The following is a 27284-nucleotide window of genomic DNA, read 5'->3' as shown; positions in this document are numbered from 1 at the left end:
TAACCTGACAGTTACACACCAGCACGTAACTGGTTACTCTTCGTTGTTTACCACATCTAGTCTTCTCCTTAGGGAACAGAGGGGGCCTGGAGGTCTAGCAGGAACGTGGGGCGGGAAACAGGCAGCTGTTTAAAGAGGGAAGGGCCCTGGCAGGCAGGGGGCCTGTGGCCCTCCACAGTGCCTGTTCTGGCCCAGCGGTAGAATCCTCGCTGCTGTTTTAGCAGCAACGGTGCCGTCTCTTTTTGTAACTCCCCCAGAGCGCTTATTATAGAGCCTTACACATGGATGCGAAACGTTTGTTGACTAATTGTCCTTATGTCCAATTTATCTGGTTCCCTCAGGAGTCATTGTTATGGGGTTTAACTCGAAATAAATGTTGACTTTTAATGTACCTCCTTCTTACCATCCACAAGAGTTTTCAGGAAAATGTTTTGCATTTGAGCTTAGCTTTTAACATTTTCCTGTTTATGAGCGTTTTCTGAGGAAGTGTGATCAGAGGAGCAAGAATGAGGTAGAGGCAGGTTAGGTGCCCACATCTGTGTCCTGTGGGCACCGTGTAACACTCGGCCTGAGTGGTTTCAGAGGGTTTGTGTGCTTAGTCATGTCTGACTCTTTGCGACCCCATAGACTGTAACTCGCCAGGCTCCTCTGTCCGTGGGATTCTCCAGGCAAGCATACTGGAATGGGTTGCAGTTTCCTCCTCTAGGGGATCTTCCTGACGTAGGGATGAAACCCCCGTCTCCTGCATTGGCAGGCAGATTCTCTATCACTGAGCCTCCAGGGAAGCCGATTTCAGAGGATTCACGTGCTTTACAAAAGCACACCTGGTTTGCACTTCTCCCTCTGTCATCACAGCTACAGTGTCTTTGTCCTTTAAAAATAAACCAGCAGCGGTGACAAAACCCAGGTCCTCTTCCTTCTGGAGGCTCACAGGTTAAGGTGAAGGAAACTGTCCGCATGCCGTGGTTTCTATGTTACAGAATGCAGTAGCCCTGCCCCTGGCCCTGGAAAAGAATGGGAAGAGTATGTGCAGATCCGGTCTCTAGTTGAGAAAATACGAAAAAAGCAAAAAGGTAAATTTCCTTGAGTGATCTTATTCTAATAATAATCTGTGGAGACCTGGCCCAGCCAAGGCAGAGCGGTTTTGAGAAAGAAGGTCTCCGTATGAAACCTCAGGCCCCCATGCCTGTCTGGAGGGTGTCTGTGGAAGGGCTGCTAGGTTGGAGGGGATCTGCGTCAGAAAACCATGAGGGTTTTTCCCGTTTATGAGGTGCTATGACTGCTTTGGAAGGAATAAAAACGTTAGGCTTCAGGTGGGGGGAATGTGTCTGGGGACTAAAATGGTACAACTTTCATTGATCTTTATTTTATGAAATATGTTTTTAAATCTGTTTTGGTATCCTGTGTTTCCTTCAGGGTTTCAGGTCAGTACATGATGTCGTATGGTCAACACACAAATATATCCAGATTGAGTAGTGTCTCATTAAATAAGATTTATGATGAACTCAAATCTACCTTGATTGAGAGAGTTGGTTATATTTCTCAAGCTGTGTTTTTCCAGGGTGTATTCAGTAGGCATCTTAATGATTCTCAGCCAGGCTGGCAACAGGGCCAAGTGTCAATTTGGAAAAGCTTGTTCAATATACCTATTGTTTTTGTGCTGTAAAACACAAAAAGTAGATTTGTATGCCGGCCACAGGGAAAGTGGAAGGAGGAAACACAGTAAGGAGCCTGCATTTAAAAGGATGAAAGAACTTGGCTCCCTTTTTATTGATGGCCATGGAGGTGGGAAGTGGGTTGGTTTTTCACTTGCGCTGGTAGCTGTTAAGTGTTGGTGCTCTCCTGTAGCATCTGCACACATGCAGGCTTCAGGTGGGATGGTCTCAGACCCTCCGTGGGGACCGGCTCTTTTAGAGTGTGTTTGTTTGCACTAATTGGTACACTGTGATCATCCTGGCTCACCACGTTGATTGCCAAAAAGTTCTTGTCTGTCCTGAGTTTCTGTTCTGAGTAGAGATCGTTTACTACCGCTGGCACTGAAGTTAGAGCGCTCATTTGTTCTCAGTAAGGGAAGGGTACATTCTGTCTTAGAGTATCCCTCACAAACTCAGTTTTCTCCAGTTAGCAGATCTCACCTGGCGCAGCCCCGGGATCTAGTTAACCGTGAATTGTGTCCTGGGGACATGGCCACAGGCCCTGGGCTGGGTGCCAAGCCCAGCATCTCATGTGGTTAAAGTTCCTATTCTCTCCTTATTGCTCAAAAAAATGATGATTTTTCCTATGCGTGGCTTTTCACCTGTTTTGATATTTCAAACGTGCTGCGAGGCCCGGGAGATCACCCCTGAGCACCCACTGCATCATCTGGACACACGCCCGCGTCTTTCCGGGTCGGGTTCTTTTTCCTCCCTTTGCACCTACTGGTCCCATCTCTTCCCCTCCCTCTGTGCTTCGATTGGTTCTTACATTTGTTTTTAAGAAAGGAGGTGTCTCAGGAACAGCTGAAGCCACACACTTCACCCATTCCCCCACCCCTACCCCCCGCCCCAGGGGTTTTGTCTTTCCAGTGAATGTGTTTCTGCTTCATTCATAACCCCATACAAATAGATGGTACTAATTGGTATTTTAACAGTTTACTTAAATGGTATCATACTATTGCATCTTCAAAAAAAAAAAAAAACCATTGTGCAGTTTTGTGTTTTAGTTACAGTGATATATACGGATCCCGCTCACTTTAGATGCTGGGCGGAATACAGAGCTCAGTTTTGTGCTCTTAACTGGGGTCTAGGGCTCGCCTTCCACACGTCTCCTTGTGCACACGTGTGCGTTGCTGATCTTGGTGTCTGTGGGAGTTCTGAGTGTGCGTATGAGAGGGCAGGTTGTTCTGGAAACCTGCATGGTCAGAAGGCTTCCCATAATACCCTCCCTTGATAGCACCTGATAGAACCTAACAGCCAGTGCTCACGTTACCTGGGCTCCGCAGCTATTGCTCTGTAACCAGCAGGGGCATTTAGTGTTTTAACTTGCCTTTCTTGTCACTAGTTAAGGTATGCACTGTGACTGATGGTCAGTTTTTTTTTTTTTTTTTGAGATTGATGTCTTATTACTATTGCCAGTAGTCTATTTTTTATTTTCTGTGGCAGCGTGACTGATACATGTCCTAAAAGTAGCTCTTATTTTCTGACACATGGATGAGTATAGGTCTGTCTGTTACTTTTGATGGAAAAAGAGAAGATTACTTTCCTGATCTAATGAAATGGGCCTCTGAAAATGGAGCCTCTGTTGAGGGTTTTGAAATGGTGAACTTCAAAGAAGAGGGCTTTGGTTTGAGAGCAACAAGAGATATCAAGGTGAGTTTGTAGGTAAGCTGTGGGTCTGGGTGGGCGGGGAGCTCAGTGTTTGGGTGGTGTGTGGTGTGGAGGGCCCAGGACCTGGAGACAGATGCCTTGGGCTGAGTTCTGAGCCTGAGGGCACCTCGGCGGTGCAGTCCACAGTCCCCTCCCTGCCCTGTAGTCTCCTAGCTGGTCTCATGGGTCTGGAGGAGCCTCGACTCGGGGTTCAAGGCAGCCCCTTCCGGGTCGTCCTTGGGACTGTACTGTCACGTGACCTTGTGGTGGATTGGGTGCAGGATAGGGTGGGGGATCGACAGTGCTGAGGGTGGAGACCTGTTTTCTGGATGGATGATTAGTGCCTGGAGGCACCACTTACTGAGATGGCAGCTGCAGAGGCGATGGGAAAGAAGGGACAAGTGCTCTTCTCCAGCCTCAATCCTTCCTTCCAGCTAAGGGAGCAGCAGCCTCCCTGACAGCAGCCTCCCAGCAGCTAAGGGAGCAGCAGCCTCCCTGACCGGCTCCAGGCCTCCCTCTGGCACTCACTCCTGCCTCTCCTAGAGAGGAGGCATAGCAGTCTTGACGGTTCTGGAAAAAGGAACTGGGCTTTTTCTCCATGGAGCTGGTTGCCGTGTGTCCACCTCCCCACCCTGGGAGTTTACAGGGGCTCCTGTAACTGTGGGGAGGAGGCCTGTGGGCTCCAGTCCTGCCTGTAACTAGGTGGGGGAGTCGGTCTAATTCTGGGATTCCGTAGGTGACATTTTGTGTGACCATCTGTTGTATTCTTGTGTCTCTCTCAGTTCAGAATTTAGGTAGAGGAAGTGGATGTTATTTATTTGGGTCCCCTCAAACTCCCAGCAACATTGTTGGTCAAGTTGTAGTTTACTTTTCAGTGATCCATTAATAGGCTATATGCTGCTTTATTAGATACCTGTTGAATAGCTAGTATGTGAATAGTCCGTTGTTTATCATCATACCATGCTTCCCAAAACACCAGGCTCTTTGCCTTCATGATGCTTATAATGTCTAGTAAGGGACCAGACATACACGAAAGGGAACGGGAGATGCTGGTGAGAGGCCCGAGCAGACAGATGTCTCAGAAGAGCAGCCCTGGGAGTATGGACGCTGCCTGCAATGTCTTGGTGCCGGTGTCTTCACGGTGCACATGTGTTTTATTTTTTAAGCTTTATTGAAGCATAATTGATACACAAAACTGCACATCTTTAATGAATACATTTTGATGAGCTTGGACATAGGCATGTACCTGTGACACCATCACCTCTCTCAGGTACTACTACAGTGTCCATGCTTTAGGCAGTATAGACACATGCAGGACTGCCTGAACCCAAGCCTTCATGTTGCCAAGACAGTGAGGTAGCACTGTTGGAAACAGTCGGTAACCACAGCATGTCTTATGGGCGTGTGCTCTCACTGGTAAGTGAGCTAACTGTGCTTGGAGGGCAAGCATGTAGAGGAAAGAGGGTACTCTGGCCTCAAAAACTCCGTAGTGATTCACATTGGCAGGTTAGGCTTTTTGTGGGAGGTAGGATTTTGTTTTGTCTTTAGAATTAATGTGAGTATAGCAAAGAGTGAATAAACAGGGTGGTTAAGAATCCTCCTTTCAAAGTAAGGGACACAGGTTCAACCCCTGGTCCAGGAAGATCCCATATGCCGCAAAGCAGCTAAGCCCATGTGCCACAACTACTGAGCCAGCTCTCTAGAGGCTGCTGTCCCCACTCCTGAGCCCAGGTGCAGCCACTCCTGAGGCCTGCTGCCCCAGGGCCCGCGCTCTGCAGCAGTGAGAAGCCGCACACGGCCTCTAAGGAGAAGCCCACACAGTAACAGAGACCCAGCACAGTCAGAAATAGATAAATCTAAGGAAGAGGAAATAAACACCCTGTGCTCTACCCCACATTGCTCTGTTTGCTTCAAATTCAAGTTGAAAGCCGTTTTTGTCATTTTCTTCTCAGTGTCTATAGTTTTTCTTTGGGGGGTGTTGTTTAGTCGCTCAGTCGTGTCTGACCCTTTGTGACCCCATGGACTGTACCAGGCTCCTCTGTCCATGGGATTCTCCAGGCAAGAATATCGGAGTGGGTTGCCATTTTCTTCTCCATTTCTTTGGATACAGGATTCAAGATCATGCCTATACTCATTAAACTATAATATAGATATTTATATTTAGAAGTATGTTTGATAACTAGAAATGAAACGCCAGTTGGCAACTGTAAGTTGTGTTTCCTTGTGACTGGATTTCTGACCATGGATGTGCTTGGATTGACAGTTGTAACATGTTTTGGTAATTCTAGTCTTATTTTTTTCCTCCTAGGCAGAAGAATTATTTTTATGGGTTCCACGAAAATTACTAATGACTGTTGAATCTGCTAAAAATTCAGTGTTGGGTGAGAATAATTTCTGTTTATTGAAAGGAGAGCAAAAATGATAAAAATATGTAAAATTTCATTTTGTGGAGCTAAGGACCATCTTTGGTTGTTTTCTCAACTAGTGAGATATTTCCCGCAGTCCCCATGAAGTGTTTTCCATGCTCGTAATCTGACATAGTAGGACAACAGCAAAAGAGTGGGGCACTTAAACTTTAAATGTTATGAGACTCTCAGGTTGCTCCTGTAACTTTAATGTATCTTGTGAAATGAACACTTTGTAAAGCAGTTTGTGGCACTAATGCTATTACTTCTGGGTTAATTCAGGGCCCTTGTATTCTCAAGACCGGATTCTTCAAGCCATGGGAAACATCACACTGGCCTTCCATCTGCTGTGTGAGCGGGCCGACCCTAACTCGTTCTGGCAGCCCTACATTCAGACCCTCCCCAGCGAGTACGACACCCCCCTCTACTTCGAGGAGGATGAGGTTCGCTACCTGCAGTCCACACAGGCCATACACGATGTCTTCAGCCAGTACAAGAACACGGCGAGGCAGTACGCCTACTTCTACAAGGTCATCCAGGTGAGCGGGTGCTGACGGCGCGGGGAGGAGGAGACCTGAGTGCTCGAGTGTCGCCCTGAGACGTTTTGCTTTCTAAGGGAAGAGGCATGGAGTGTGTGTTCTGTTTTTACCACATGTCACTGAGATGTGGTTGGAATACATGATTGCCTCGGTGCCCACTGTGAAAACAAGCAGTGGTTACTCCCATCTCATGAGAGTCGTGACGTTGTTCTGGAGACAGAAGATAACCTTGGAATGTTAGAAGTCGCTCAAGTCTGTCTGATACAAGAAGATGCTCCAAGTCTAAATATTCCAAGAAAATGAAAGTCCCTTTATGGATTCTTCATGTATACATTAGTAGTGAAGTACTGACAGTTGATTTCTTTATGTTTTTCCAAGTGTACACTGTATTGTGTTAATTGTAATTAGTTCTGAGTGGAAGTGTCACGAAGAAGTCTCTGTGGGGTGTCGAGCGTTTGCTTTTCGCCTGGCTGCTCCTTGCTGTGTTGCAGCGGTTCAGCCAGCATCCCAGCATCTACTTTCCGTTCAAGTTGATCGGCACTCAGATGGTGGGGGCCAGCGCCACGGCTCCCGTGGAGCTGAGAAAGGGCGGGGTCTCTGCTTCCTGAGGCACCCTGTTTCTCATTTGCCACACATCAGCTCCTGGGCTTCTGGACCTAATGAGTGGCCGGTGAAAAGTGAGCTGCTCCCTTCTCTTTTCTTTGGGCAATTTGATAACCTGAATTACGCTTGATATAGTTGTTCCTGTAGCTGGTCTGTCTCTGCTGTTTTTCATCTGGAAGAAATGGTGATCTCATTTCATTGTGACAGGAAATAAATGTTTGTCTATTCAGCATGCTTACTACAGAGGAATACTACACTCAAAAATTACATCCTTCAGTGGGTCAAATGCTTCAGATATATATAAAAAACTGTATGACTCTTACCTTCAAGTAGAAGTCTCTGCTTTTCTAAACTTTAAACTTCAGGAAGTTGTTAAGAATTATCATACAGCATCTATACATTGTTTACTTCAAGTGTGCTTGACTTGAAAAAATACTGACGGAGCCAAATCAAAATTTTGGTTATTTGGTTACTTTGCAGCTACCATCCTGCAGTCTAAAGTTTGATGTGGTTCTTCGTGACCTGAAAGGGTGGTGCTTTTGTTCTAGTTGTTATTCGTGTGTCTTAGTGATTAAACGTGAAGCTGACCCTGGCAGGTCTAAGCCTCTGTCATGTCCTATCAGTAGGCAGCAACCTGGAAACTAGCTCTTTCCATGAATGTGTTTCTCACGTCGGGGTGGTTAGATGGTGAGTGCCAGCGGCTTGCCCTGAGAGGGAAGGTAGCGCCTCCGCGGTCAGGTCAGGAATTCTGGAACTATGCCGGGTTTCCTGACAGCTGGCTTGGCAGAATGATCTCTGGGTTTTCATTGCACTCACCGGTCTGTTGATTTCAGTCTTAATGAAGTAGCGCAGTTTTGCTTAGGCAATGAGATTTTTAAAGACTGAGTCACTAAAATACTCTCTTAACAACCCTCTGAAATAAACCCCCTTAGGTGATGCTGAGGTGACTGAATTATACCACATTCTAGGTAGTAAATTGTATTTATTGGGAATATCTCAGGAAGTAGAGAACATTCTAAAAATAAACTTTAATTCAGAGGGTTTTCTAATAATAATAAAATTTTCACATAACTAACAAGAACAGTTTGTATAAATTATAGTGAATCCAAATATCCTTAAAAAGAAAACCCACAATCTTAAAGCATTAATGGATCTATTTATCATTATTCCTTATTGTCATTGTTTAGTCACCAAGTTGTGTCTGACTCTTTCGTGACCCACTGGACTGTAGCCTTCCAGGCTCCTGTGTCCATGGGATTTCCTTATTTATTATTCCTTTTTATTGAAAAATTTAGCCAATAATCATGAAACAGGATATATCAAATGTGAAATTATAACTATCAGACAAATGTTGGCTTTTTTGCATAATTAAGTTAGTCTTGAGTATTTGAAAAATAATGGTCATGGGTGTCATGATTTTGAAAAGGACTAAGGGGGTCAAAAGGTAAAAAGAAAAAACATTACAGAATTAGAAAACGTAAAAATATTTAGGGTGACATGAAACTGTGTTTTTCTTGAGTGTCAAAAGTATCAAACTGAAGAGAGAGCAAAGGGTATTTGTGCCCACATAGTAGGTTCCTCTCTTCTACATCAGTGCTTCTCAGCTGGGTGGTCGAAGGGTATTTGTCCTTGAGAGAGTGTGTGGTGATGGTGTTGGTTGTTAGGTTTGGCGGGGTGGAGTGCGGGGGTGGGGGGCCTGCAGCTGAACTTCCCGTGACGTCGTCAGTAGTGCAGAGGCGGAGAGCCCTGCTTTGTGATTATACAGTGAAATTCCAGAATCCCTAGGGATTGGACACCTCGGGTCTGACTGGCGTGGGTTGCTGGTAGGTCAGAAAGTCTTCCTGGGCCACTGCCCACCGCGCCCCTCCCCCCAACCCCGGCATTAGCTGCTGGCCGTGGCTGGGGGAATACATTTGAAGTGCTTTTCTGTTGCTGTCATTGAACAGACATCGCTTCTTTTTAAACGTTTACAAGTCTGTAACTAGGTTTGGAGATGTCTGAGTTGTTAAGGAGTCAAGAGGAGATCCTTGTAATCACACTTTGCAAGTGAACTCTATTTGGTGGACTGCCATCACTGCTCCACATGAGCTGTGAGAGTTCAGTCAGGAAGAGGGCAGTGGGCCAAGAGGGAAGGACCGTGTGCCACAGACGGGGCTGCCCTCACTGAGGGGGGTCTCAGGCAGGGTCGAAGCAGCAGTGAGATGATCTGCCCGCGAGAGAGGCTGCACGGAAAAAACTCAAGCTCTGTGGTACCAGACAGACCTGAATTGAAATCCAAACTTCTTTTGTTTGTTTAGTTGCTCAGTCGCATCCGACTCCTTGCAACCCCATGGACTGCAGCACACCAGACTTCCCTGTCCTTCTCTGTCTCTCAGAGTTTGCTCAAACTCATGTCCATTGACTCGGTGATGCCATCCGAGAGTCTCATCCTCTGTCACCCCCTTCTCCTTTTGCCTTTGATCTTTCCCAGCTTCAGGGTCTTTTCCAGTGAGTCAGCTCTTATCAGGTAGCCAAAGTATTGGAGCTTCAGCATCAGTCTTTCCAGTGAATATTCAGGATTGATTTCCTTTAGGATTGACTGATTTGATCTTTTTGCTGTCCAGTGGATTCTCAAGAGTCTTCTCCAGCACCACGGTTCGAAAGCATCAACTCTTTGGCGCTCTGCCTTCTTTGTGGTCCAACTCTCACATCCGAACAGTATGAAAAGGGAAAAAAATATGACGGCGGAAGATGAGCACCACCCCACCCCCCCCCAGCCCCCAACAAGGTTGGTAGGTATCCAATATGCTACTGGGGAAGAGCAGAGAAATCCTAATAAATGTATTTATTAGTTAAATTAAGTGTGGTTTGGCATTAGTGGCTTTACCCTACCCCTCTGTGTTTGTCTCCTAGTCTGTTAGGTAGAAGTAGAAGACCATTTTTCAGTATAACTGTTGTCAGCACAAGTTGGGTTGTTCAGCAAAGCCCTCAGCAGAGTCCAGGGCCGCGGTGCCTGTGATGTGTGAAACACGACAGAGATCGTGGCTGAAGCCACCCCCGCCAGGTAATGGAGAGGGTGGCCTCTGGAGCTGGCCTGCCAGGGCTCCAATCCCCAGAGCTTCATTCTGGGCAAGTCTCGGTGCTTCTGATTCCTTTTCTGTAAAATGGGCTATTCCAGCATCTGTCTCCCAGTGGCTGAGTGGGCACAGTGAGTTAACCTGTGTGAGGCACTCCATCCGGCAGTACTTGGCATGGAAGTGCTCGTCCACTTCTGTTTTGTGTTTTATTATTTAAATTGCATCTCCTTCGTCCTACAGTACCTCATGTCAGTGTTTAACTTTCCTACTAAAATCCCTACCGGCCGTGGATAATAAAGCACATTCTTGTAGGACTTAGGCCTAGAACCAAGTGACTCTTTTTTAATTAATCAGTTAATTTATGGCTTCGCTGGGTGCTGGTTGCTGTGTGTACACTTCCTCTAGTTGCAGTGAGCAAGGGTCTCTCTCTGTGTCACTGTGTGCAGGCTCCTCACTGTGGTGGCTGCTCTTGTTGGGAAGCGTGGGCACTGGGGCGCATGGGTTTCGTTGCCCTGTGGCGTGAGGAATCTTCCCAGAGCAGAGCTCAGACCCACGTGCCCTGAATTGGCAAGGTGGATTCCTGACCACTGGGCCACCGGGAGTCCGCCCAAGTGACTCTGTACAAACTTGGAGTTGCTTCCGTACCTCGTGCTTTTGCTGTTATTGTTGGGTTTTTTTAAATCTCATGTTCTTAAATATTAAATGTTAGTCACTCAGTAGTGTCTGCCAGGCTCTTCTGTTTATGGCAAGAATACTGGACTGGGGAGTCATTCCCTTTTTCAGGGGATTTCCTGACCCAGGAATTGAACTTGGGTCTCCCACATTGCAGGCAGATTCTTTACCATCTGAGCTACCAGGGAAGCCCCTTAAATGTTAAAAATTCATGCAGTTGTTTGTTTGCTGAAGTTTGAAAATCGTGTGAGGTGACTTACTGTCAAGGTAGATCGGCATTGTAGGAACCAGCACTGTTCTCCCATGACCCTGCATGCCACTGCGCACCCCCAGGACCCAGGACCCAGCAGGAGAAGCTCGGCTTTATGTGGAGTGAACACCCTGAGCCCCTCGGTGTGTTCAGTGTAAGGGTGGTTCTTTTTCAGGAAAAGCAAATGTGACACTCACTTGAAGTTAGTAAGAATGGGCAGCAGAAGAGATGATCACAAGTTGAAACTACATCAGAATTCATAGAAAATTTCTGTCTTTCCCCAAACTTTAACCTTTTTATTTTGTATTGGGGTATAGCCGATTTCAATGTTGTGGTAGTCTCAGGTGAATGGCAAAGGGACCCAGCCATACATGTACGTGTATCCATTCTCCCCAGACCCCCCCTCCCATCCAGACTGCCACGTAACACTGAGCAGAGCTCCACGTGCAGTACAGTAGGTTCTTGTTGGTTATCCATTTAAAATGTAGCAGTGGGTACACGTCTGTCCCAAATCCATAACTGTCCCTTGCTTCTGGCAACCATAAGTTTGTTTTCTGAGTCTCACAGAAAATTTCTTAATCAGTTATTTAATTTCTGTGTCCATTGCAGTGAAAGCTCCAGGCAGCCCAGAATGAGCTGTATTGCTGAAACAACCAGAGGGTCTGGGCTGTGGAGAAGAGGGTTTTTGCATAAAAATTCATGACAAAGAAAAACAGGTGTAAGCAAGAGTTACCTTTTTAAGAATCATCCTTGGAGTCTCGCTGTTTTTCTAGTTTCAGGATGCTCTCACTGCTTATAGAAGTCTTCAGTAATCATTAAGAGTGAACAGGACTGGTAGCTTGGTGCTGCTGTTATTCGTGTGTTCTCACCGTATGCTTTTCTAGGCTTGGATATTGGGTTTTGGCTCCCGGTTATTCGCACACAGATTACTTCAGCAATGAATTATCCCCCAGGGGTAAGGGCAGGATCACAGCAGCCCGCAGTCAACATTTTCAGTGTGATGACCTGCCCTGTAAACCTCTTTCAGGGTCTCGAGCACTCTGTTCCTAGAGAAACACGCCTGTGTGCTGTAATGACAAACCCTGGCCTACCATTTGGGGACTGGAATTCCAGAACAGTTTTCTGTTATGACTTGCAATTTAAAGTCATTTTCTGGGACCTATCGTAAGCTCTGCATCTGAACTAAAGCCCATTCTTTGTCTTCTGAGCTGACCTCTGGCTGGAGGGTGTGCCAGCCACGGCCTCCTGGTGCACTAGCGGTGTGACCCAGGCACGCCGGGTCTGTGTGTCTGGTGGCGATCCCAGCTCCCTGGAGAGGAGCCCAGGGAAGTGTTCGTAGTCCTCTTGCTTCAGCTTTTAGCTTGTTTGTTCTAAAACAGAACTAGCGCTAGTACTCAGGTCTAGTCGCTGTGAAGTCCTGTGCTGCAGTTCTGTGCTGCGCTGCATCTTTGTTTTAATGTCTCTCTCTCTGCTTGTTGTTGCCTCAGACCTAGGAAGATAATTCCATGTGTTCTTGCCTCCCAGCGTCTCTCTCTGGTCAAGGGTTTTTCAGTGCGGCTGTTTTCAAGTTCAGGTTACTTTCTGTCTTTAGCTTGCTTCCCAGAGTTGGTTCAGAAGCCTTTCCAGGCCTCTGTTGATCCTCACCTGTGCAGCAGGGCTTGGGCTTTACAGTTTTTCAGGGTTTTTACATTATACCTACATCGTATTCTTCTTGAGATGTGCAGTGTACAGGATGTCTTTTAGGGGCTCAAAGGTGCTGGTATGTAACCAGGGCCTCAGACTCAGGGACTTTGTCATGCATACCTGTGTTAAGATCTAACACCTGCTGGTGAAACATTATACTGCAGCTTCATGGTTGAGAAATGTCCACACCCAAACTCAGGAAGCTAAAGTTAGAAACTGTGGCTCAGCCAAGTGCTGGAAAAGGCTCGTGGGGATTGAGAACCTGCGTGCTGGTAGGATTTCTGTCTGTCTGTGAAGGAGGGGCCAGGGAAGAGGAGAGGATCAGTGGTGGAGGCAGAACTTGGCCTTTGAAACTGCTGCAGAGCTTTAACCAATAAAAATAACCTAACAGGCCAGGGCATTCCAAAGTTTGGCTCCAAGTTGGGACTTTTGCATGGAAATATGACTAGTTTTGTGACAGAAATCAGTGGGAATAAAAAGCAGGATTTAGTTTAAACCCAATTTTGAAGCAGTGTGATCATGAGAAAGGGAAGAAAATCCTATCTTGACTCAATGTAGATGAATAATAGTCCAAATGTGTCTCACCCACGTCAGTGAAAAAGAAATGACTAGATCCTGTGTGGTGGGCCAGGCCTTGGGTGGGGCCGCCAGCCTGTCCCAAGGTTGAGAGTGCTCTTGGAACGTGCACCTTTTCCCGTGCTGTTGACTTTGAACAGAATGCTGTTTTAAGTAAGTTCAGGTGTTTGGGGTTTAACAGCGTAGAGGTGTATCTATGACAATACTATTTCTGGTTTATCTCATCACATAAGTGATTTGTACACCTTCCTTGGGTTTCCTCCTTTGCGCTGGTTGAATCTCAGAGATGCAAAGGGAGGGGTGTTGAGGGGAAGCTCACTTGTGTGCCCAGTGCTGTGAATTTTAATATTTCACGGTGTGCGTCCATGGCAGTGGGCTTCCTCCTTGCCGGCCTCATGCTCCGGGGTAGGGGGAGGCTGTGTGATGGTGGTCGTCGTCCCAGACAGGCAGCTTCCCCCCGCAGGCCCTCAGTGGCGAGGGACCCAGGCAGCCGGCCTCCCCGCTTGTGGAAGACAGGCTGCCCCAGAGCCCGAGGCCGGTGGCTCTGCAGGCTCTGCAGTCTCTGCAGCCTGGGGAACGCGGCTGAGCCCCGGGCGCGGCCCTGCCCCTCGCCCTGGCAGAGCCACGCGGGCCGCGCAGATGTGCGTTACCTGAGGCGGGTTTGCCCCTGTGTCTGTGAGGCTCGCGTATGCATAGAGAACTCTTGATTGTGCCGAGGCCTTCAGGGCTGAGCAGCGGCCTTGAGTCAAGCCCCTGGGCCTCCACAGACTTGAAAGATCCAACGTCTTGACTTCTGCGGGTGATGTGCGTGAGTGTCGAGTGCTGTTGGGCACACGTGTGAATGTGTGTGCCTGAGCGGCACCACAGGAGGACGTGCGTGTGCGTTCATGGAGCTTGGCCTCTGCTGGTGGCTGAGGTGTGACGGGCACCCCCGGTTTATGCGTGGGTTTACTCCAGGTCTTCCCTGAGGCTGCGGGTCAGGGGGCACTTGGGGGATCTCCGTAGCCAGCTTCCCCCTCTGTCGGCCTTTCCTCTCCTCCTGGAAGCCTGTGTAAGGGTCCTCTCTCCCAGGCAAGCCTGCCCACCTGCCCCTCCTGCCCTTGGGCTCACTCTCCTTTCTTTCTGTTTTCACCCATTGTACCCTCCTGGTTCTTGAGTCATTCATCTGCTGTTTATTGAGATCTCCAGTGTGAGGCACCACACCTGGGGGACAGGGACAAATGTCCCTGGGAGTACAAAGACTTTTCTGGAAATTTTTATTTTGAAATGGTTTTCTTGGCTTACAAAAAAGTTGCAAACATAATACAAAGTTGAAAACCTGGCCGTGGGCACTGCCTCCTGGACACCCTGCTCCTGCCCTGGGGTCCACTTGAATTTCTCCTCGAAGGCCCTGCCTTCCGTATGCAGCGCTCTGGCTCTCAGCCTATTTCCTGATGGCGTCGTGACTTCTGACGGAGAGCAGGGGTGTGGAGCGCCGCAGAGGTGAGGCAGGGGCGACGGCGGGAATGAGAGGAGGCGCTTCAGGGGCTCAGGGTGTCGAGGTGAACCCGGGTTCAGTGGTCATGGCTTCAGTGGAAACGCAGGATGTAATGGGGAGAACATAATGCCCTCCAGTCTCAAGCTGCACCCAGAGGCAGCGGGGCCTCTTCCCGACCTGGGAGTGGTGCTCTGTGCTGGATGCCCCAGGGCCCTGGCCATTCCAGGGGTGGGAGTGGCTCCCGAGCCCGCGGCAGGGACCTGAGGTCACTAATGAAGATGCTTCGTGGGGACAGAGCCACCCGCTCGGGTGATCCTCCCTGGGCCCCTCCTTAGGGCTTTGGTCCTGACAGTCACCCTGCCAGGGAGCGGCAGGTCCTCCCTTTGCAAATGAGCAGTGGTAGGTGGGGGGTGGCCCTCCCGAACCGGGGCTGGTGGGACGCAGTCTGCCTCTGCAGACCTTCCTGGTCTTCACTTTGGGGACAAAGAAGTGGTCTAGTTTCAGGGCAGAGCAGTCTTAATTCGTCTCCCTTTGGGGCTCTCATTTCGCAGAAAGTGGGCTGTCCCTTGGGCCTGCACAGGGTGCCTGCTGGAGTTTGTTCCATTCCCAGAGGAGCCCCTTCCCGCCTCAGCTCCTCTGTGTGCAGCGGCGGGAGAGGGTCACCTGCAGAGGAAGCCGCCTCTCCCCTTGCTGGGACTAGTGGTGGTCTTCTTTGTCTCTCTTCTCCTTTTTTTCCCCCTTATCCTTACCAGCTTGGCTTTTAATGTTAGAAAAATTGTGGAAACACTGGAACCTAGGAGAATCACTCCAGGCTTGTGTGTTCTCTGGAGGGTTTCCAGGGCCTCTGTGATCTTGATAGAGCCCCCGGCTATCTTGCTGAGATGCTGTGGCCTGTGTCTTTGCTTGCTCCTGATAGCTGGCCTTGAGCAGTGTTAATCTGTGTTAGAGCCCCTGGCCCTCTCGCTGAGATGCTGTGGCCCGTGTCCTTGCTTGCTCCTTATGGCTGGCCCTGAGCAGTGTTAATCTGTGTTAAATGTATGAGTGTTGTCCTTACCATGCCCTCATTTAAGGTTTCTGACTTTGTGGATTATTCGTCCTAAACATGTGTCTAATTTTCACCATTTTTATAAACACAGGCTGTAGATAAAGACATTTTAAAAAATCCTAATCTCTGTTTTTAGTTGTTTACTTGTTTTGTATAAAATTATAACAATTCAGAGAGAGACAGACTTCACCTTCTGGGAATCATGTTGTTTCTTCCAGTTTTTGTTTCCACAGCCTCAGGAAGCACAGTGCCTTTTCCCTGTGTTCTTGCTTCTGAGTGGGAAAAGCCACGCCTGTGTGCAGTTGGGGGCAGGTACTCCATCCTGGCAGTGAAGGGAGGGTGCTGGTTTGTGGTGTCTGTACAAGGGGAGATGCTGGGCAGCCCCACGCTCCGGGTCCTCCTGTAGGAGTTTTCCAGGTAAGGCTCTGGGGTCTACGGGCTGCTGTGTGGCTGTCTCTAGCCCTTGCCTGGCCTGCTGGCGCTTCCCTTTGGCCATCCTTCTGTGAACTGCAACCTTCCTCCCCGTACTCGACACCTGGGCCCCTTGAGAAGAGCTTCCAGCTTTGCTGATCAGAGTTAGGAATGGAAGTCCAGCAGAGCCATCACAAGGGTAATCATGCTTGGCAAAGCTGGCTGTGTGTCTAGCACTGGGAGAGCTTTCTTACCTTTTATTCCAGGAACTACTGCCTTCCCATAAGAATCTGAGACAGAGTTAATCAAATTAGATTCAGCAGAAACCCCCAGGCCCAGCCCCAGGTCGTTGGTAGTGTGATTCATTACCCTGATTGATTCATGGTACCCAGAGCTGGGTGCCACCCCCTTTTACAGGTGAGATGGGCTGAGCAGGTTTGAAACCCAGATCCGCCTGACCCTGGAGGCTGTTTTTCCCAACTTCCCTCGCCTCCACAGACCTGGCCTCTTTACAATTCCTGTCTCCTCCTCTGGCCCACGCTTTACCGGTCTCGGGTCTTTCCCACAGTCTGATCAGTGGAACTTTTTGGAAAATACAAGTTTAAAAACAAAAGCTCCAAAAAACTCTTTCTTGAAACCTGCTTCTTAAGCCCCCTGAGATCTGTATCTGATGATTACATTCCCTATTCTCTGGGATAGGATTTTGGAGTTTTACTTTTTGTTTTGAGTGTGTTGATAAAGCAGGAACCTGCTTCTATTTTTGAGACCTCTGACAAGCACCCTTACAGGAGTAGCCTTCCATGTTAGCAGCACATTTGCAGCCACTCGTGCTGGTTGATGTTGACGCCCCAGTTCCTTTCCTTCCCTGCAGAACCGTTCCGCTCTTGTAATTGCACATGACCCAAGAAATTAAGGCTCAGGCTGCCCGCATCCCATGGCCACTCTGTGTATTGTCCTCACCTTCTCTCAGGGAGAGAAACATTTATAGTGGAGTCATGAGGAGGAAGGAGACAACAGAGGAACCTTGGTAACACCTGTTTTTCTGTTATTAATATGTCATTATTACCCGAGTTGAGCCTGGGGCCTCTCAGCAGCTGAATGTGTGAGCACAGCCGGGACTGTCCACCTCCGCTGCGCTTTAATACCCAGTGGAAGAATGAGCTTGAGTGAACTTCCAGACCTGCACGGCGTGAGGTGGTGAGGACAGTCGCTCTGAGAAGACAGGCTAGTGACCTTCGGAGAGCGGCCAGAGGTGCCCGTGTTTTGTTGCCCTTATTCCTTGAGGTGCCTGCCGTGGGTTAGACACACCCAGAGTCCAGGCTGCCTGGCCTCCTTGGATCTGAGAGCCGGGGTGTGGGTGGGGTTTTGCTGTTGGTGCCGTTGGGGTTGCGTGCTTCCTGCTTTTGCTCTGCGCGCTGACTCTGCCTGGGACTGATGCTGGCAGACAGTCTGATGTGAGAATTCAGTGCGTCATTCTAGCCCTGGTGGGTTAGACAAGGTGGACCACATCTTTTACCATCACGGAAACTCTTGAGCAGCATGTTTCTGCTGCTATAGTTATTATCCAGAAGATTGGCCCATGCGATCTAATAATTTTCAAATAGTCTTGTTAATAGCAGCTTCTACATGAGCCGTCCCTCCTGCACCCAGCTTGCCAGTTTTCAGAGAAGTCAGTGTCCTGTAGAGGAAGGAACAGTCCCTTGCAGTCTGAGCGTGTTACCTGCTGGGTGCATGTGCACAGGTTAGGTTGGAGTCTACGTCCCTTATCTGTAGAAAGGAAATACGGGTGTCTGCTGGCCAGGCCATGTAGAACAAAGAAGGAGGCACCCTGCAGGCCCAGCACCCGGGAGCCAGCCCACGGGAGCCAGCCCACAGGCACACTCTGCCGGTCCCAGCCCGCCCCAAGGCCACCCTCTGATTTTTGTCGGGCCACTCAGGGTTCAAGCCTACAAGGTAGCCCTTTGCAGTATGAGGACCACTTAGAAGGCCAGTCCTTGTACGGAGGCAAAGTCTACCTCCCTAGAACCATCGTTCAGAGCCGTTTCCTGATGTTTAGAGTGAAAGATTTCGCCTTCTGCCATGACTCCTCCTCTCCCCATCTCCCCCTGCTGCCCTCCAGTGGAGGCCTTCAAACACCTCTCTGAAAGGTCCACCTGCTTGGAGCCAGTGGTTTACAGAGTTAGTCAGGAGCTTGCTTGCTGACCCTCTGTAATCAGTCCAGTAGAGAGTGATATTTGGACGTCCCTAGTGGTCTGGTGGTTGAGGCTTCCCCTTCCACTGCAGGGGCTGTAGGGTGGATCTCTGGTCAGGGAGCTCAGATCCCACACAGCAAAAAACACAAGCAGAAAGCACATGGAAGTAATATTGTAACAAAATTCAATAAAGAGTTTAAAAATGGGCCACATCAAAAAAAGTATTAAAATGATATTTAGGGGCATAGATTGAAAAACTAAACATGGAAGTTCAGAGAAGGAAGAGTCCATTCAGCTGAGAGGTTGAGGAGGACTTTTTAAGCAGGGAGCAGTGGTGGTTGGAGGTGACCTCAGAGACGGACCCCCACTGCTCTCTGCCCTCACCTTTGGCGGCTTTTCCCCCCAGCGCGTGTCAGAACCTGACAGCGTAGTGTGCGTTTCTCCATTCCTTTGTCTGTCTGCCCAGCCACAGTGTCAGCGCGCTACAGGCAGGTGCTGTTTCCTCTTCAGCTGGAAGGTACCTAACACATCCCAGGGGCTCAGTTGTTTGTTGGTCGAGTAAAGCCACCAGCCGGTAGCCGAAACGGCAGGCAACAGCACTGAGCAAAGCTGATCAGACACTGCCTTATTTTGTTTCCTTCTGTCAACAGCCAGTGAGAGGTGCAGTTCCGCTTTACTCCTGAAGGACAGGCCTGCCAGGCCTCTGGGGTGGGCGGTAGCCAGGCTGGGTCTCGGCTCAGCTGAGACCCCAGAGGCCCTGCTCTCTGCACGCTACTGCCCTCCCCGCCCAACTCAGAGTCCCAGAACTCGGGCCACCTGTTGCTTGGTCGTCTATTTCTTGGCTCCTCAGGAACCTGCACGGAGAAGGCAATGGCACCCCATTCCAATACTCTTGCCTGGAAAATCCCATGGCGGAGGAGCCTGGTGGGCTGCAGTCCATGGGGTTGCAAAGAGTCGGACATGACTGAGTGACTTCACTTTCATGCATTGGAGAAGGAAATGGCAACCCACTCCAGTGTCCTTGCCTGGAGAATCCCAGGAACGGGGGAGCTTGGTGGGCTGCCGTCTATGGGGTCACCCAGAGTTGGACACGACTGAAGTGACTTAGCAGCAGCAGCAGGAACCTGCAAGGGGTCAGGAGCAGACTTCTGTGTTCCCTGGCTTACTTTTCTTTTTTATGGGGAATTTTGCGTGTTTCTTGTGTTTAGACCGCTTTCTGAAATTGTCTGTGGTTTGTAAGAGATCACCAGCAATGACTTTGTGGTCGCATTTCCAGGTTCTTTCAATGTTCAAGTCGGTTATTTTCTTGCTGGTTTTATTTTCAATCTGGAACAGTTTGGACTTGTTAAAATGGCTGGGGGCTTTTTACTGTCATTTCTTCTTTCTTAGGAATTCATTTTCCTTCCAGTGATGACAGACACCGTCCTCCCTTCAGAGGGTTTCTGCACTTTTGATCTCTCCTGTCTAGGTCTGAGTAGAACCTGTGAGATCTTTTCATAATGTGAATTGTGTCATGCCGCTGGTACCATTATACTTGGGAAAGCCCGAAAGGCGGGGCTGCCAAGGTGGCCACTCCTGCCCACTTTAGGTGCATTCTTGGGCCCCCTCCTCCCCATCACTGCTGTCTGCCCCCCGTGGCTGTGATCAGTTCCCCAGTGTTGCCCAGCCTCTCTGGGCAGTAGCCGAAAGGGCTTTGCTATCTGCTTCTTTTCTGTGGGGGCTTCCCCCTGGTCTTTGAGTGGCTGCTTCCTTCTCAGCCTTCTGGTTTCAGCTACAACATTACAGTTTGAGTGTGCCTTTCCTTTGTCTCAAGTAGATCTTCCTTATCTACTATGTTAGTGTGTTAGGTAGGACTCTTCAGAGAAAGAGAACCAATAGGCTGTATGTATGTTTATTGTTCAGTCGCTCAGTTGCATCCGACTCTAACCGCATGGACCATAGCATGCCAGGCTTCCCTGTCTTTTACCAACTCCCGAAGCCCACTCAGACTCATGTCCATTGAGTTGGTGATGCCATCCAACCATCTCGTCGTCTGTGCTCCCCTTCTCCTGCCTTCAATCTTTCCCAGCATCAGGGTGTTTTCTAATAAGTTGGTTCTTAGCATCAGGTAGTCAAAGTTTGGAGCTTCCAGCATCAGTCCTTCCAATGAATATTCACGATTGATTCCTTTAGGATTGAGTGGTTTGATCTTGCAGTCCAAGGGACTCTCAAGAGTTTTCTCCAAAAGCATCAAATCTTTGGCGCTCAGCCTTCTTTATGGTCCAACTCTCACATTCACACATGACTACTGGAAAAACCATAGCTTTTTATATAGAAAGAGTTTATTTTAAGGAATTGGGTATCATGATTATGGAGGCTGGCAAGTCCAGAATTCACAGGATAGGCCAGCAGGCTGAAGACCCAGGAAAGAACTGTTGTTTCAGTTCAAATGCAAAGGCCGTCTGCTGCAGACTTCACTCTTGCTTGAGTAAGGTCAGGCTTTTGTTCTGTTCAGGCCTTCAGTTGACTGGATGGGCTCCCCCCGCCCCGACCCTGCACTAGGGCGGCCTGTCTGCTTTACTCAGAGTCCACCAGCTTAAACGGTAAGCTCCTCCAAAAGCAGCTTCACAGGAACGTCAAAATCATGCTTGACTAAACATTTGGGCATGTGGCTCAGCCAAGTTGACACACAAAATCCACCTTCACAGCAGGCTTTTGTAAGATTGATGTATTAGCCTGTAGTATCCTCCTCTGGAGGGACCCTGCTCTCCAGGCCCAGGTGACACTGTGTGGGACCCACAGAGCTTGGGCAGAGTTTGTTCTGTGGGGGAACCGATCACCTGCAAGTTTTCCACATGACTCTCACATGGCCAGGGCCTCGTGGGAGGTGAGTGGCCAAAATCCAGCCTGTTCCCCACTTCCCAAGCTGTGTCCCCGCAGAGCTCCAGGCAGCCATTTCCAATTTGTGCAGAGGTCCGTGTCAAGGTGCTAAGCCTGATGGGCCCTCAGAGGAGCCACGTGGATGAGGGCTGCCTGAATCTAAGAGCAAGGCCTGGCTGTGCGCGCGGCGGCCCTGGAGGCGTGTGCCCTGGTCTTTCTTCCAGGACACGAACCATGCAGTGAGGGGAGGGTTTATCAGATCCTCTGCTTTTAGCAGGCTTACTTTCACTGCTTCCACATAACTGATGTATACTCTTGGGCAACTGTATTTTCCTCTGTTAAAAAATATGGTCTGTATTTTCCAAAAGATTAGGTGACGTGAAATGTACTTCACTGTGCTGTCGGCTTCTGCTCTTTCATTCTCTCCTAGTGCCCACGGCCAGGCTCTGTGGCTCCGAGTCAGAGTTCCGTGCAGGGGCGCTGGGGGCCGTTCTTCTTCACTTCCCACCGGCTCTCCTGCTGCTGCTGCGTCCCGCCCGCTCCAGCCAGGGCTCCCTGACTGCGCGGGGCCTGGTGTCCCCTCATGTGGCTCCAGTGGGCTGCCCCGCCTCTGCGTGCTGCCGTGTGGCCGTCTGAGGCCGCGGGCGTCCCTGCTGACCCTCTTCCCGCTGTTTCCTCCTGAAAATTACGGGGTGTGTCCACCTCGCATACAGCTGTGGCAAAACGCCCTGCGATTATTGATGGTTTGAGCCTGAGTTACATTTTTGGAGAGCTGTCACCTTTAGGCCCACCTGTGTTCTTTAGTCCTTAAGCTTTGTCACAGGTTACGACTTGAGTTGTTTTGTCCTTTCATGAATCAATTTTATTCTTTCAACTTAAGAGAAAAAGTGAGTCCTAAATATTAGTCATTGAAAACATAGCGTGGATACTGTATTTTTATTTACATTCAGCCTCATCAGGAAAAAATTACCATAGTATTCATTATAATTTTTTGAAAGTCAAATAAGTACCTATTTAAAATATCTTCTAATAATGATGGTGTTTTGCTGAATGCTGGCTTCTCCTCCCAGTCAGTGCTGGGAGATAGAAAAGTCCTCTGAGGCCCTTGGCTGGTGGGATTTTAGAGAGAGAGAGGAGGAAGACACCCAGCAGGAAATCATTGAAGAGCAAAAAAAAATGTGAGGCCGTGACTGCTGTCTGAGCTCCTGGGGGCAGTCAGGTGGTACCTGAGTTGGGGCTTGAAGGGCAGAGTGGTCTGGCCGAGGGAGGGAAATGCTGTCAGCCAGGAGGTGGCGTCAGGGGCGGCAGGACGTGTTCTGAGGATGGGGGACAGCATGGCCTGCCGAGGCCGTGGCCGCAGAGTTGAGGGAGGTCATGCAGGGGTGTGCCACAGGGACCAGCTCCCCGAAGGCGGGTCCGGGCACCTCCCTGGAACGCTTGCAGCCTCTGTGGCTCAGGCCAGTGTGGGATGGAATAGCTGTGGCCTCCGCAGTTGCGTTTTATGACACCTGCTCAGGCGCCTCAGTTTCCACAGTCCCATCCAACCCTGTCTACAGCTGACATCGGGATAAAATGTGGTTTTAAAACATAACATCCTGTTAACATAATTCACCAGAAGCCAGATTTGAGCATGTTTCAGTGATATCAAAACAGAAGGCTCCAGTAGTGGACATGAAGGCAGGAGGCAGAAAGGCCTGTTGCCAGGAGCTGGAGGGAGGGAGACCAGGGAGGCCTTGAGCAGGCCTGGGGATTGTGCCCTTCATGTCATAGGGAGCCCCGGGCAGCAGAGTGGTCACACTGCCTGGGTTGGTTTGCTTGCTTACAGATAACCTCGCAGCAAGGAGGTCAGAAGACCAGTTAGCCTGAGGACTTTGAGAAGTATTTAAAGGTCAAATTGACAGTATCTGGTGACAGACTGGCTGAGAAGAGTTTGGGAGACAGTTAGTGTAGGATGACCTTGCAGTTTCTGGAATAAAATCCTTTTAAGTTTATTATGTTCCCCTTGTTCCTAAACTGATTTCCCCACCCTTTCTGTATTTCTAATCTTTATGGTTTAGAAAGGAGACTTTTGATCCTAAATTTCTAGCTTATTCTAATTTATTTAAACCCAAGACACTGAAAGTAATCCTTGTATCTGAGTTTTCAGTCCAGACAGGTTTGTTTTATACTTTGGAATATATGTTTCAAGTAGAAATCTTTTGTATGCAAAAGTCAAGCCTGGAGCAAATCTTTATTGTGAAATTATAAGCTTGCAAAGGTGAAGGTTTTAATGGAAGTGCTCACTCAACCTTAACCGTGGTGACATGCACACAATAGCACGTCTGAACGAAGGGCTGTCAGATGAGCAGCTTTCAATTTAAATATATCAGTGATTTCAAGGCTGTCTCTAATGAGTTCTGAAATCTTTGTGTCAGTCTCATTTTTTTCCTTAAATGCTATGAAGTCCTTTAAAATTAATAAGCCCTTTTTTTTTTTTTTAATTTGACGGTGTTGACATCAGCTACTGCCATCGGCTTAGAAGTCCTGGTTCTTGTGTGGTCTTCTCATCAGTCTAATGGGAGTTAGTGGCCGTGGTTTCTCGAACCAGAAGGACAGCAGCTTCCTGTTAGCAGGCCAGTGGGCTGGCTAGGGGGACTGCCTAGACACGGCTGCTGTGTCTAACGCTGCCACGCGGCCACTGAGCTCCGGCGGTGCAGTCTTAGGATCTGTTTGAGTCGCAGCCGTGTAGACGCGAGTGAAGCCTCCCCAGCGAGCGCAGTGTTGGGCCGGGGTGCATGGAAGACCCAGGAGGAGTATTCCCAAACCGAGAAAGAGCTCCTGGGAAGGATCGGGCTCTCTCTCTCTCTCTCTCTCTCTCACACACACACACACACACACACGTCACACAGTCACGCAGAGGTCCCAGTGCATCCAGGCCTTTCCCTCGCTACCCAGCACCACTAATGTGAGAGGAGCCCTGGCGGGTGCTGGGCTGCAGACATGGTCTCTGGTCTCAGGGCGCTCCCTCTAGTGGAGGGTCAAGCCCATCCCGGGAGAGGTGAGCGGGGCCGCGGGGGGCACTGCCCAGAGGTGAGGGGAGCATCAGCAGCAGGCCTGGGTGTCCAGAGAGGCTTCCGAGAGGGGGCGGGGTGCAGGTTTGCTGAGGAGGGGAGGGGCCCGGGCTGGCCTCGTGTGCGGGGGAGGGGCAGAGGAGGGGTGGGGAGGCAGGCTGGAGGGCGGGGTCAGCCAGCGCAGGCTGGGTGCGCTCTGAGCCCTCACCATCGCCCTGCTGTATCTGGCTGCTGCTCCCATTTGACAGATGAGGAAACGGAGGCCTCTTTGCTGGTCCGTCTGTTTCAGGACTTAAACTCGCCCCTGGAGGTTGGTACATGAGGCCTTAGATTCCCACCTGAATCTGAGCTCCCTTCTCCATCTCTGATGCCATGCTGACGTCACCTTGTACCCTGGGAGTGGGTCGCTCACTCCATCTACACGTGCGGTGCTCACAGCGCAGCCATCTGGTTTGCATTCACCACAAGCAGTAGAAATGCTTCAGGCGTGCATGTGTGCCCGCGAGTCCTGTGGAAGTGAAAGCCCCTCAGAGGCGGGGCTTGGCCAGTGTCTGTCGGGCGCCTAGAGCAGAGAGTGCTGGTATGCAGCGAGAGCCGGGGGCCTGGTTCCCGGGGAAGAGAGAGCGCTCCTGGGTGAGGCCAAGAGGAGGTGGGGACCGCCCACAGGGTTGGCACTTTTGGATGCCATTCTGGGTTTCCTTTAGTGTGTGGGCGGCACCAGCGTCCTGGACAGGCTGCTCTGGGAATGAAAAGCACATGAGAACATAGCCATGGGCCAAGTCAGACCTGCCCTGAGAAAGACTCATCCCAAGCCGGCTTCACTGACTGTTCTGCTTTTTATTTTAAAGAAGATGCTTCATCTCAGCAAGGCACTCACTCACCCTGGTGCTGCACAGAGGAGTGCCTTGGACGTGGTCGGAGAGGTGACGGGTAGCGTCAGGCTGACTTCCTGGGCCTGTCCCGCCCACACACCTGTCGGGACTGAGGACCTGGGAGGCATGCCAGTCCCATGTCTGGGTGGTGAACAGCCAAGGAGACTCCCTGAGTAGACTAAGCCTCTCTTGATTCATGAAGCTGTTGGCCACGCTAGAAAGATGGGATTGAACAGGAATCACTAGGAAGGCAGAGGGCACGCTGGGAGGACTGGTGAGCCGACCTCAGAGCCCTGGAGGCCTGTTCCCAGCAGTAGCTCGCCGTCGTCGTGAGCAGGGACCTGTCCCTCATGCTCCCTCAGTCTCTGTCACTGAAAAGGGGAGCCTGCCCTGTGTCACCCGCAGGCGTGTAAGGCCAGGTGAGGAGTGAAGGGGAGCTGTTCTTAGGTAATAGAGCATTTTACAAATGCCTGTTTCTTAAGGAGAAGCTGCCTGTCACTGCCCCTTGGGGGTTCTAAAGAGGCGAATCTCAGATGAGGTGTGAAGTGAGCTGCGTGGCCAGCCTTGGTTCCTCCCAGTTCAGAGGAGCGTGGAGTGGCTGCTGCAGTCACGGCCCAGTGGGTGCAGGGGCTTGCTGTCCTCTGCTCCGTCTCCTGGGGAAGGGAGACAAGTGGGGAGAAGCTGGACGGCAGTAGAGCGTGCAGGCGACAGTTGATGGCAGTGGACACTTTCGCTGGTTGGTACAGGGTCGGTTACCAAAATTCTAGACAAAACTTAGAGCAGGGAAGGTTTGCGTGGTTTAAGAGTTCATCACATAAAAATATGGCTGTACTGTAAAGACAGTAAAGGTCAATAATCGCTTCCAAACATCGAACATTATAAACTATTTTTAAGTAAGATTATCTTTAGTCTCCCCAGACATTATACGTGGCAAATAATTGAAAACGGTAAAAATGATGCATAACTATTGATGAATTATTTCATATATAATGAACAGGCTTTTGAGTGTGAGTTATTTAAAGTGGTCAATATTGATAGAATAAATATATAGTATAAAAAATAAAGGGAACAGCCCTCTAGGTACTCATGTGAGTAACACTCATCATGTGATAATGATGAACAGTTTGGGAAATGTTCCACTGACTTTTTAAATTGAGATTTAATTTAGACACACAAATCACACAGGTAGTAGGTACAGATTCGTCTTTACGCTGATTACCGGAACCGAAATCAAGATTTGGAGCATCTCTTCCATCCCAGGAAGCTCCCCGACTCCTTTGTACCCCCCCCACCCCTTTTCCACAGGTGACCCCTGCTGGATTCTGTCACCGAGGGTTCCTTTTGTCTGCTCCCCAGCCTCCTGTCATGAGGGTTGTGCAGTGTGACTCAGCTCTGCCTTGCTCTGCTGGGACAGAGTCTGTGAGCTCCGTTCGTGTCCCTGGGTGTGGCAGTGGTTTAGTGTTTTGTTGCTGCAGAACAGTCCTCCGGTGCGTGAATATACCGCAGAGCATTTATCTGTTCTCTGTTGTAAACGAAGCTGCTATACGTAATCCTGTATATATGTCCTTGTAGACATACGCATTCCTTTCTTCTGGGTGTTCTTGGAAGAAGACTTAACTGGGGTGTGGGGCGGTCATGTATGTGACCACCCAGCCTCGGTAGACATTGACAGACCATTTTCCGAAGCAGCTGAACCCAGTCGGTGGCAGGAACGGTGCATGAGCGTCCTGGTTGCTCAGCTCCCTCCCAGCCCTGGGCCTCGGGGCGGCCTGTGCATGTGTGTCTGTCTCCTCATGGTCCCGGCTTCTGTCCCCAGTGACTAGCGGTGCTGAGTGTGGTCTCACTTGCTTATTAATTAGTTGGACACCTTCTTTAGGGAAGTGCCTATCGCAATCTTATTCACTTAAAATAAAATTATAATAATATATTTTATTTAACCCAATATAGCCAAAAGATTATCCTTTAAAAATATAATCGATTGACTTATGGTATATTTTATAATGAATCATCAAAAGCCAGAGTGTATTTTGTGAGCGTAGTACTATATTATGTTACTGAGCTTTCAAATTATGGCAAAATATATGTAACGAAAAATTTGTCAGTTTGACCATTTTTAAGCATACAATTCAGTGGTAGTAATTACATTCCTAACGTGCAGCCATCACCTCTATCAAAATCTTTTCCTCATCATGAACAGAAACTCTGTGAATGTTAAGCAGTAATTCCCCTGCCCCCTCCTGCTTCCGTTAT

At 49.3% G+C, this 27284-nt stretch overlaps 1 protein-coding gene across 14 annotated transcripts in view; it reads left to right on the top strand.

The window, feature by feature from the left end:
• The window catches only part of SETD3 (SET domain containing 3, actin histidine methyltransferase), a 78291-nt gene that overhangs the window by 17257 nt on the left and 33750 nt on the right, over nt 1–27284 (top strand). For 13 of the 14 annotated variants that reach the window (XR_003031470.2, XM_024982144.2, XM_024982142.2 and 10 more), the window contains 4 exons: nt 981–1073; nt 3199–3347; nt 5653–5725; nt 6032–6288. Coding sequence is in view for 13 of the 14 variants with exons in the window: in XM_024982144.2 (XP_024837912.1) it covers nt 981–1073; nt 3199–3347; nt 5653–5725; nt 6032–6288 (572 nt within the window). In the remaining variant the exon portion in view is untranslated. The remainder of the gene's footprint in view (nt 1–980; nt 1074–3198; nt 3348–5652; nt 5726–6031; nt 6289–27284) is intronic. The other variant, XM_024982147.2, reaches the window with a different exon arrangement.

Source organism: Bos taurus, chromosome 21 (genome assembly GCF_002263795.3).
Source record: "Bos taurus isolate L1 Dominette 01449 registration number 42190680 breed Hereford chromosome 21, ARS-UCD2.0, whole genome shotgun sequence".
Lineage (NCBI taxonomy): Eukaryota > Metazoa > Chordata > Mammalia > Artiodactyla > Bovidae > Bos > Bos taurus.
The sequence above is the reverse complement of the archived record's forward strand: the minus strand, read 5'-3'. Positions and strand labels throughout refer to the sequence as shown.